The following is an 11,899-nucleotide window of genomic DNA, read 5'->3' on the forward strand; positions in this document are numbered from 1 at the left end:
ACGTAATTCTTCTCCTTACGTTCCTACTACATTGAACATTTTGGCCAAAAAGTCTTCCCAGACAGGTAAGACTTTTCCAGATTGTTCCACCGGCTTTAGTTTTTGCCTTTCTATGTCATCGTTTTACTTAGCCTTTCTCTTTCTGAAAAATCACGTAACCTTTTTTATTATTCCCATCTTTAGTCTCATCCTGTATCTATCGCAGAGTATTCCAAATTCACTCAGCAATGGCCTACTGAAAAACTTAAGCTTGGTCATCAGCAAACCTAACTGATTTTACGAATTCCCCGCCCACTTTCATTCCTACCTCCAGTTCTTTCCATGCTTCTTTAATCATTTCCTCCACATATACGTTGAACAGCACCGGTGATTACGGACAACCCTGCCTTAAACTTAACTTACTTTTCCCACTACATTTACATCAATAGCCTGCGAGCCATCAAAAAGGTGTCTGGCAGAGGGTGCAGTACCAGGAGGAAAGGGTAAGGGATTAGGGGGTTAGGGTTTTTCAAATGGATGGAGGAAGGTAGGGGAATCTACAAAAAAAATAATATTAACATAATAAATAATTAAAAAATTATATATATATATATATATATATATATATATTTAAGTATATAAGTATTAACCTACAAGGTAGGGACTGCGTATGGTTATTTTTTTAAGGTAATCTACCTGTTAAGGTAGGTTTTTGTATGGACCCAACTACAATACAAACATTTTATTACTCCTAACAAAACACAAAAATCCATCATCCTACTCTATATCAGGTCCCTCTTCATCTCTGAGTACTTTCCTCCTCCCTTCATCCCGTCCAACCTATCCCCGTCAACAACTCCCTACTCCTTGTGAAAGCCTCTTCGCCTAGCGCAATTCTTCTCCTTACGTCCCTACTACTTTGACCGTGTTGGTCCAAAACACTACCGAGATACGTAAACTGTTTTACCTGCTCTAGTTTTTGCCCTCCTATTTAAATGTTTGACTTTGCCTTTTTCTTTCTAGAAAATCGCATAACCTCTGTTTTATTAAGATTGATTTTCATCCCATACCTGTCGCACTGAATTTCCAATTCACTAAGCAATGCTTGCAACCCCTTTGCTGACTGACAAACTAAAGCTTGGTAATCAGCAAACCTAACTGATTTCACGAATTCCCCGCCCACTTTCATTCCTACCTCCAGTTCTTCCAATGCCTCTTTGATCATTTCCTCTGCATACAGGTTGAACAGCAACGGTGATAATGGGCAACCCTGCCTTACACCTCTTCCTAACACTGCCCATCCGGACTCCCCGTTCCCCAATCGTACCTGAGCAGTCTGAGACATGTACAGGTTGCGGATTAGCCTCCTTTCCCTCCAATCTATTCCTGTTCGGCAGAATACTCATTAGTTTTTCCCAATTCACTCTGTCAAACGCTTTTTCGAAATATACGAAACAGGCAAACATCTCCTGGTTGTGTTCTATATTCATCTCGATTAATAATCTCATTACTGCAATGGCATCATGCGTACCTCTCAAACAGGCAAATACCTCCTGGTTGTATGGTTATATACAGAAATATACATATATATATATATATATGTATATTTCTATACATACATATATATTCTCTACATATATATATATATATATATATATATATATATATATATACATATATATATATATATATATATATATATATATATATATATATATATATATATAACCATGCGCAGTCCCTACCTTGTAAGTTAATACTTATTGTGTCGAACCGACTCCTGGGGGATTTCAATTACATGAATTCTGGCCTCTTATTGTTCTTGGAAAAAATGACATTATAATCTCTTTAATCTTATATTCGTGATCCCTTCGCCCGTAATACGCTGGGGTTCGTATTATGCTCTTGATGTCATCGGGAAAGGACACGTCTTTAAATGTTTTTAATAAGTTAAATCTATATTGTAAACGCCGCGGTGCAAGGGGATCAGGCCGATTCGTAAGGATGAGGGATCAGATTAACATTGTTCGACTGCGGTAGGGGTAAAAATAATCGGTCAAAATTAATCTGGTGGGTATTCAGACCCTGCCACACACCCTGGCGGTGGCTTGCAGGGTACTAAAAATGTTAAAATACAAATCCATTGCTAGCCACAGCTCGACTCTGATTGGACAATCTGATTCACCTAAGCGAGCCCAGGGATATCATGCGCGGAGGTCGTGGATCACCCCTCACACCGAAAGCACCGGCGACCCTCGAGAGAGATGGAATATTAGTACGAGAGCAGCGATGTTTGCGGAAGTTGGATGGGCACATACGATGTTCAGTTTTGAGAAACCGGCAATCAGCGATCATTTACATTTTATGCACAACGTGAGAGGTTAATTTCCATGATTTGACGCAGTTGTGGAAGGGGTTTCCAAATAACATATGTCCACGCACCAACACGTATTTGTGAAGACACAATAGACGATCTTACACCTTAAGAACAGGTCGTTCAGCGTGAAATTAGAAAACACGTAAAGCAATGACAAATAAGGGCGTCCCACAAGACTGGTGGCTCAAGGCTGGCGTCCAACAAGGGTCTCTCCTGACCTGGACCCCTTCTTATTTAATACTTACAAGGCTGGCGTCCCACAAGGGTCTCTCCTGACCTGGACCCCTTCTTATTTAATACTTACAAGGCTGGCGTCCAACAAGGGTCTCTCCTGACCTGGACCCCTTCTTATTTAATACTTACAAGGCTGATGTCCCGAAAAATGATGATTAAATAGTATGGCTGGTCTCCATGCAGATGACGCTGCTATCATAGCTAAAGGAAAAATGTGAATATCGCCCAACAAAGGGCACAAGGGGCTTTTATAAATACCATCGAGTGGTATGAAATATGAAGAAGGCTTGTATAATAAGTATTGGTGACAAATTTTTCCGACGTTTGAGTGAAGTGCTGAATACAGACAGTCACTTAAGTGTGCGCATGATCGCAGATCGTTTATCGGAATTGATTAGAGTGCGATAATGCACACCATTATCAATGAAGTCTTGGTGATCTGAAAAGATCTGCGCTAATGTCGTCCTCCCAAACGTCTTAGGACGGACGACCAAAAGAGCAAAGTCGAAAGTGTCTCCTTGCGAAGACTTTCTGCAATGGCATCGCGACGATTCCCCAACCCCCTTACAGTTTCCCAACTTGGCACCAGCAGACTACTATTTCCTATTCCCAGAAGTTAAAGCCTCAAAGGATACCACCATGAGACCCTAAGTGCCTTCAAAAAGCTTATACGCGTTCCCTTAAGAGTATCCTTACCCAGAATCCGCCTACCAGGGAGTCTTCGAGTCGTGGCAAAGCCGCAAGGGCTAAAGGGCTTCCCTTGAGAGCGTGTCGATGCTCTCAAGGGAAGAAGTTCTTTGAAGAATCTTGAGGCATTTGTGGCAATATCTGAAACAAATCTATTTTTCCCGATACTTTTCATACAAACCATGTAGATTCTTTTGCGTTGAGCACTTTTAATTATGCACCAAACGCTTTCAAAACCGTTACCTGGAATTGTCCGAGTTCTGCTAGCAAAGGACTTCTTAACTGCAATGAAAACACGGCCCCGGATTCAATTTACTCTTAAATTTTCAGTAAACGGATAAGGATTTTGGGGAAATTTCACCGTAGGCGACATCTGTGGATAACTAGCGCTCAAGTTCCAATAATTATATCGGAGCCTGTGCTATGAATAAGATTATGATATTCTTGCGATAAACTTCGGCAAATAACTGGTAATACAGATGTTGTTTCTTTGACATTGCCGTTGCTCGAGCTATTGACAGGGATCGTTATCTTATTACAATCGAATCGCATCGATTATACTATGACTTTAATGGTCATGGAGGATCGCCGACTGAAAGTGCGAGAAATCGCTGAAGCTGTAGGGATGTCATCTGAGCGGACATATCACATTTTAACTGTGGAATTGGATATGAGAAAACTATCAGATAGCAGATGGATGCAACGTAACTTCATGCAGTATCACAAACGCATCAGAGTGGACATTTCCGAACAATGTTTGACCTCGTTTTAAGGGTAACCAATAATAAAGAGGTGTGTCAGAATAAACTCCCTAGTTTCAAAAAATCACTGAAGAGCGCACAGATGAATTAGCGGAGTGAGTGTAGTGGCGTTAGCTGGGGGAAACAAAGCCATTTTTAGTATTTAATACGCAGGGGTCTGTTGAGCATCGAGGCTTTGTCGTAGAAACGTTCTTTAAGAACAATGATAGTGTGGTGGCGACGCAGAGGGCGCTGTGGCCTAGCGATGAAGCGCATTTTCACGTCTCCAGCTCAGTAAATATGCAAACTTTTCGTTACACTGGGCGACTGACAACCTTCGCGAACTTTACCAAAGACCTCTTCATAGCCCCAAAGAGACAGTTTGGTGCGCTGTGTCCCCCATAAGCATTAGTAGGCATTACTTTTTTGAATCTCGAGGTTCAACTGTTACTGTGAACTTTGTGCGCTATTGTGAGATGCTGGAGAACTTTTGAATCCCCAAATTGATAATAGTATGGTGAGGAATATGACACAGAAGCCTTTTGGTTTCAACAGGATGGTGCCACGGCTCATACCGCTCGACGTTCACGTCAAATCCTGCAAGAACAATTTCCCGGTCACCTGATCTCCTTACGAGGGGATGTACTCCTTCCTCCCTTCTCGGAGTTGAACCCATGCGATTACTTTCTTTGGGGATATCTCAAAGCTGAGGTTTAAAATGCTTGACCAAGGACCTTGGAAGCTCTCAGGGAGGCAATTACAGATGCCATCGCTGGAATTACGCCAGATATGCTGAGAAGAGTTTGCGAAAATATTTTTGAATTACTCAACCAATGTATCGCTCACCAAGGTCGTCACCTGGATGAAATAATTTCAAAAGCTAATTAAAAGAATTGCATTGCATTTAATTTTCAGGAATACATTTTTTTAAATTACCTAGGTTAGTTTTTCTAGAATTTACCCGTCAAACAAAGGAGTCCATTCTGCAAACCTTGCAATTTCTGCGGTTAGCGACCACAGATGAAACTTGGGTCCATTACCCTACCCAATTGACAAAAAAGCTGTCAAAGCAGTGGAAATATTTTAATTTACCACGACCAAAGAAAGCAATGTGATTGACTGGAAACGTGATGGCTTCAGTTTTCTGGGACACGAATGGGATTCTGCCGATAGATTATCTTCCGACCGGTCAAACAATTACTGGAAAATACTACGATAACCTCCTCGACCAACTATGTACGTCAAAAGATAAGTGGAAATCGGTCAGCTTCGACAAAGAAAGAAAGCCATCATTCATCAAGGCAATGCGCGCCCACTCATCAGTGTAGTTTCCATGGCAAAAATACGTGAACTAAGAGGGGATTTGTTGCCACACCCGCCTTATTCGCCTGATTTGGCTCCATCAGATTTCTATCCCTTTCCCAAACTCAAACTTTTCCTCGGTGGACGTTGAGTCTCTTCAAACAAAGAACTAACAGATGAAGTAGATGGGTATTTTGCAGGGATGAAGGAATATAATTGTCGAGATGGGATCAAGGCATTGGAACATCGCTGGACGAAGTTCATTAGAGTACAGGGAGACTGTATTAAGAAATAAAAACGTTTCACTGAAGTAAGTCGCTTATTTGTATTCCTTTCAGAGAACTTTTCAAAGTATCCTCGTATTCCGACCGATGCAATCCGATTAATGTTCAGTAACCTGTTAAAGTCTTCTCTGGCACTGACTTCATTTAAGGCTGAATTATTTGGAAAGGAGGACATTGGAGACGCAATATTTTGCCACCACCCAGTTGAAAACAGACCAGAGAGCGCTCCCATATCCTTCCCGCGACAAACCTCGCGGCCTCTGACTTATATAATGAACACGAAAATTAAAAAATAGAAATAACAATCATTAATTTATGATATTAATTAATTCAGACTAGTCTCCTTTTACGAACATATTTATTTCAAGTGTGCACACTGATGTTCAATTTTTCATAATAATGATATAAATTAAATATGGAAACTCTTTGGACGCTTCGCCGGAATGGCTTCAGAAGAAGAGCATCTGATTGGTGGGACATTTTTTGTATATTTAATTGTTTTCTTTAACTCCCCTCCGCCCCGCTTCTGCCACCCTTCCGACGTCGTCGGCCATTGCCGCCGCCGCAGCCGAGGGCGGCGCCAGTAAGGAGGGCAACCAGCGGCGCCAGTAAGGAGGCGCCGGCGCTCCGCCGCCGTCATCTGTCGAAGCGGATGGGCTGGGGTCTAACTCTGCCGCCGTGGTCAGTTGGTAAACTTGTCGCAGTCCACCAACTTCTGCGCCTCTCCCTACAAGTGAAATAGGCGCGCCATTGGAGACTCAAGGTGACTCAAATGCTGTTTTTAATCATGTCTAAATCATATTTATATATGTTATTTCATAATTGTCACTTCGAAAATGTGCAATAAACTGGAAAAATGTTTGGGAACGTGCCGGAAAGGAGTCATGTAATAGTGGCTGGAAGAGGGTGGTAGGCGAAGTGGTACAGGGATGCCGCGATTTAGGAATGGGAGATAGATGACCGCGGAGAGACACCAGTCGGCTTCTGCAGTTTGATGATGGGTCACCTCTGGATCCAAGACATTATATATATATATATAATGTCTTGGATATTATATATATATAAATAAATAAATAAATAAATAAATATATATATATATATATATATATATATATATATATATATATATATATATATATAATATCTTCGAAATGGAACGCTCTTCGGCGACGCACAAATATGTAAAAACACAGATTTAGATTTTTAGAATATAGAAACACAAAGAAAGGACACTCACAATTTGTTATTTGACGTTTCGACAGCACGGCTGTCGTCTTCAGAAGCTCGTCTTCTTCAGAAGTCTTCTGATTCTTAAGACGACAGCTGTGCTGTCGAAACGTCAAATAACAAATTGTGTCCTTTCTTTGTGTTTCTATATTCTAAAAATCTAAATCTGTGTTTTTACACATATATATATATATATATATATATATATATATATATATATATATATATATATATATATATATATATATATATATATATATAATGTCTTGGATATTATATATATATTTATATTTATATATATAAATATATATATATTTATTTATTTATATAAGTATATGTTCATGCATATACGTAAATATTTAGAACTCCTACAGCCACCGCTAGGGTGTGTGGCAGGGAGTGAATACACGCCAAACTAATTTGTACCCAAATATTATTACGATACTCCTACAACGGTCGCACAATGCTATTCTGATCCCTTATTGTTCTTGGGAAAAATGACATCTTAAATATATCTTTTCTTCTCTTAATATCTCTAATTTTTTAGATGCGATCCCTCCTACCGTAGGACGATGAGGGTAATAATAAATTCTCAACATCATAATTACAGAGACACCCTTCAAATATATGCAACAGATTTAATCTGCAATGTGACCTTCGCTCCGTGAATGATTCCAAACCTAGCCCCTCTAATAATTTGGATACGCTACTAAGTTTATCATGACAATGTCTTACAAATCTAGGTAAGGTAACGTAAAGTAGGAACAAAAGAGGTCCCATAATACTTGCCGGGAGAATACCCGAAGTGACTTCAATTGCATTAGAACTAACACCATCGGGAGAAAAACGATTGCGGAGAGACACCATTCGGCTTCTGCAGTTTAATAATTGGTCACCCCTGGATCCATGACATGATCACGGATGCTGACACGGATTATGGTACCCGACCATTCAAAAAGTCTTTAATTCAACCCAGGATATTTTTATCAATGCCATAGCTCACATTGAAAATGCTGGGAAGAAACAGACTATGATATGCTTCGACACGGGGTTAGGACTTGCAGTATCAACTCACAAAGCTGTTCTCATTAAGAGTGGAATGACCATCACCGCCTGCCAATCACCTCATAAAAACCTCCCTCACCCGTCTCCCGCACCCGTCCCCTCTATACCACCTCCATCCCCCCTATTCTCAATTTTCTTACTTGAAATGAGAAAGAGAATTATTGACAAACATTGTAGTTGCTAAAAATTACATCTACATCGTTTTGAGTCACATTAGTAAGGAAATCTGTAAACTTGTTTCTCCTTATTAGAATAACAAAAACAAATTGTAGTCATGACACCATATTGTTTCGCTTACAATGTGTCATGGCGGCTGCAGCGGCGTACTTCAAATGGCGTTCTCAAACAATGTACGACTCAGCCACATCGCGGATTTTATGTGGAATGGCATGAGTCTACCGCACCCACTAAAATGCAAAGGGGCATCTTGCCCCTGAAGGAGAAAAATAATGCAAATGGGTGCCTTCGGTAAACTTAGAAGTAATTAATTAATTTAATTTAACTTGGCGCCCGCCGCCTCAGCATTTGTATCCCTCCGCCAGCCGCCTGCTCACCTGTATGAGCTTGTAGAGGTACATAATGGACTCCATGGACGGCTTGCAGGAGGCGGCCGCTTCCAGGCCACCGCGCTTACCCCAGCCGGGCGTGAAGTTCACCTGCGCCGTGGTGCGGTGCACCAGCGCCACCAGCAGGAGGGCCAGCGCCAGCAGGGCCAACGCGGAGCGGTGCTGCATCTGCGAAGAGAGGCAGCAGAAGTTTGGTGGGGCGATGCCGAGCACTCGGTCCTGCGGGCATCGCACCAGTCGTGAGCGGCCCATGGCCCTGCCCCGTTCCGTGCCGTCGCAATTGGAGCTCGCCAGGGACATCAGTCCCGTCTTTGTTCCGCTCGCGAGCACGCGCGCCAAATCGACCCCTGTACCCTTGAGTCGCCACGGAGGAAACGGCGAATGGGGCTTGGAATAGTATCGAAGACAAGGGAAACAACCGGAAGCAGGGAGGCGTTACTGATTATTGTTTAAATTCGAGCGAAGCTGATCGAAGTCATAGGGGAAGGGGCTCACGCAGCCAGGAAAAAAACAGTTGACTGGCGAAGGACGCATGTTCCTAATGCGGGTTCATACAAGTTGTCTATGAAAAGTTTCGGTTGCCATTTTTCCACTTATTTTATTCTTACTTTACGTTAACCACATTGACTCCGTAGTCACTAGTAAGATACGCTTATTTGCTGATGATGCCGTGGTTTACCGTGATATCCGTGATACCCCGGACACAGCAGCATTATACTGAATGATATGCAATGCTGGTGCGACACTTGGCAATTAGAATTAAACTAAAATAAGTGGGTAGTCATAAATTTTTGGAAAAACAGCAATAGCCTTCCAAACGCAGACTGTGTCTGGAACACCGAAATGGAATGTGTAGACTCGATTAAATATCTAGGCGTTACATTCACTCACGATCCCTCCAGGGGAAAACATATCTATAAGGGGAATGCGTGAACAAACTAACAAAAAGCTAGTATTTATTAGAGGAATGTGGGTGAATGTGATTTAAGGGTCAAAGAGAAATGTTATCTGTTGCTGTTTAGGCCTTATTTAAAATATGCTGCAAGTATATGGGATCCTCACGAAGTTGAATTAATTGCCGAATTGGATAGCGTGCAGCGTAGAGGAGCTAGATTTGTAGAACGTTGTTATGATAAATTTAGCAGTGCATCCAAAATATTAGAGCAGCTAGACTAGGAATCACTCACGGAGTGAAGATTAAATTACAGATTGAATCTCTTGCATAAGTTGGAAGGAGGTCTCTTTAGCAGTGATGTTGAACATGTATTATTACCCCCATCATACTACGGTATGAGTCAATAACATTAGAGAGATGAAGTGTAGAACAAATAGATTCAATGCGTCATTTTTCCCACGACCGCTAAGGGATCGGAATAGCATTGTCCAGCCGCGGTAGGGTCATATTCCGGTCAAAATTGGCCTGGTGTGTATTCACCTCCTGCCCCTCAACCTAGCGGTGGTTTGCAGGATTCTTATATAATTGAAAAAAAAAATTAGTTGAGAGAATAAACATGAAATTCATCAATTATTGAAAGTCGGTGTCTCGTCTCTGTCACTCCAAAAGATTTATATATGAACTAGACAATTCCCACCAGCACCATTACTTCTCTAAGAGACCTTCGCTTGACCATTACGTGTATAACAGATGCATTTTTTTCCACGAACGATAAGTGATCAGAATAACATTGTCCGACCACGGTAGGAACATGTTGGGATAAAATTATTCTGGTGTGTGTTCACCCCCTGCCAGACACTCTAGCGGTGGCTTGCAGGGTTTATAAATAAATCAATCGTTTCAGGCGTAACTTTGTGAAATTGTTACACGATGAATAACGTCAAAATCATCATCAGAGAAATTGGTTTACATCAAATCATCACCCTAGGATTGTTTTACTGCAGCTCACATCTTCCCATTCTACTATATTTGAATGAAGAACAAGGCTACATATTCTAGGGAGAATAATGTGGTGGTTTCCCGTTGCCTTCCAAATCGCAGTACTGCGGCCGATACCGTGAACTTCTATCTCGCCCGCAGCTGTGGCAGTCAATTCCGGGCCGACCCATTCGCTCGGCGCCACCGGTGCCTATTGGTGAAACTACTGCCTTCCACCGTGGGTTTAGGGTACCTTTTTAGTAGGAGTCTATTTTTATCACTGCCTCATTCCGAAATACCATTATTGTATTTTTTCTGTTGATGCGTGGTTGCCTCGTTCGGAAAAAACCATTAAAAAGTTGTTACTAAGCCGAAAAAATTTCGCCGATGATGGGGATAGAACCAACTGGCTCCTTCGTCAGACACACTATCTGTGGTCTACCCCTACCTCTAGTACCAAAATAAAACTCCGTAATTCCGCACGAAAAATTAACTTCAATGCGACCCAGGTTTCACTTCGGTGCAGCACCACCAAGCCTGATGATGCTGCGTTGCATAGAAACCTGGATCGCATTTAGGTTTACATTTCATATCGATTTACAGAAATTAATTTTGACACTATCGACAATGAAAAGGTGAGATCTTTTATTAATCAATAATTTGAAACCACTAGTCTCATTCGATTCACATCAACATACATTTCAATTTAACTTCGTGACTCAACTGCCGTTTCATTTCACAAGTGAAAAGGTTCTACTGTAAAAGGTAAATGCATCATGCATGAACTTACAAGCAAAGAATTTGAAAAATGAGCGAAAGAAATCACCCAATAGGATTACCTGGAATGAACGCACGCAATTAGAGGAACGTGGGTGGCCTTCCAAGCAAGCAAAGGCGGATGGGAGCGAAGGGAGGGAAGCAAGTGGCCTGTAATGCTGGAGAGTGGTCCATGAGTAAGGGAGAGGAAAATGGAGGCGAAGTCAGCCGCAAACCAGAAAGCGTGTCCAGCGTACGCACCTTTAAGCGTCCGCACGAGTGCCGGTGGTGCGAGGGTGGTGCTCGTATCTCTCTCCGCCAAGATCACCTGTCAGCGACGACTGATCCTCTCGCCTGGTCTCTGGTCAAGTGTCCCGTGGTCTCTGCTCGGGGCTTGTGATGATGCCCGCGGGATCGCGATACCCTTTATACCCCGACGACGCGGGTATTCAGGGTTACCACCCACCCACCACAACTCCAGTGTGCGCATGAGCGCCTCTAGGTGCGAGTGTGTGTGGGTATATGTATATATATATATATATATATATATATATATATATATATATATATATATGCATACATACACGCAAATGTGTGCGTAATTGAGTAGAGTGATGAGTCGTGGTCCCTCCTTTCTTAACTCCCGCCCAACCCCTTCCTCCCCGAGTCTCCACCCAGGGGCTAGGAAGACGGAGGCGAGTGGCCGTGTCGTAAGAGGGTGGAAGAGGGTTCTGTAGGGGGTGGTAAAGGGAGCACTCGACGCACGCCCACTCCGACCCCAGGGAATGAGTAAAAAGAGAGGGGTGGGT

At 42.2% G+C, this 11,899-nt stretch overlaps 1 protein-coding gene across 1 annotated transcript; it reads right to left on the reverse strand.

The window, feature by feature from the left end:
- Nucleotides 1-5,949: 5,949 nt before the first annotated feature.
- Akh (Adipokinetic hormone) lies at nt 5,950-11,471 on the reverse strand. The gene is made up of 3 exons (XM_071592429.1): nt 11,352-11,471; nt 8,450-8,629; nt 5,950-6,330 (listed from the first exon to the last, which is right to left on the reverse strand). Exons 2-3 carry the CDS (start codon nt 8,627-8,629, stop codon nt 6,286-6,288), a joined length of 225 nt encoding a protein of 74 aa, XP_071448530.1. The 5' UTR covers nt 11,352-11,471; the 3' UTR covers nt 5,950-6,285.
- Between the last annotated feature and the right edge of the window lie 428 nt (nt 11,472-11,899).

The sequence above is a fragment of the Hetaerina americana genome, unplaced genomic scaffold, assembly GCF_022747635.1.
Source record: "Hetaerina americana unplaced genomic scaffold, ioHetAmer1.1.p SCAF_5, whole genome shotgun sequence".
In the NCBI taxonomy this organism is placed as follows: domain Eukaryota; kingdom Metazoa; phylum Arthropoda; class Insecta; order Odonata; family Calopterygidae; genus Hetaerina; species Hetaerina americana.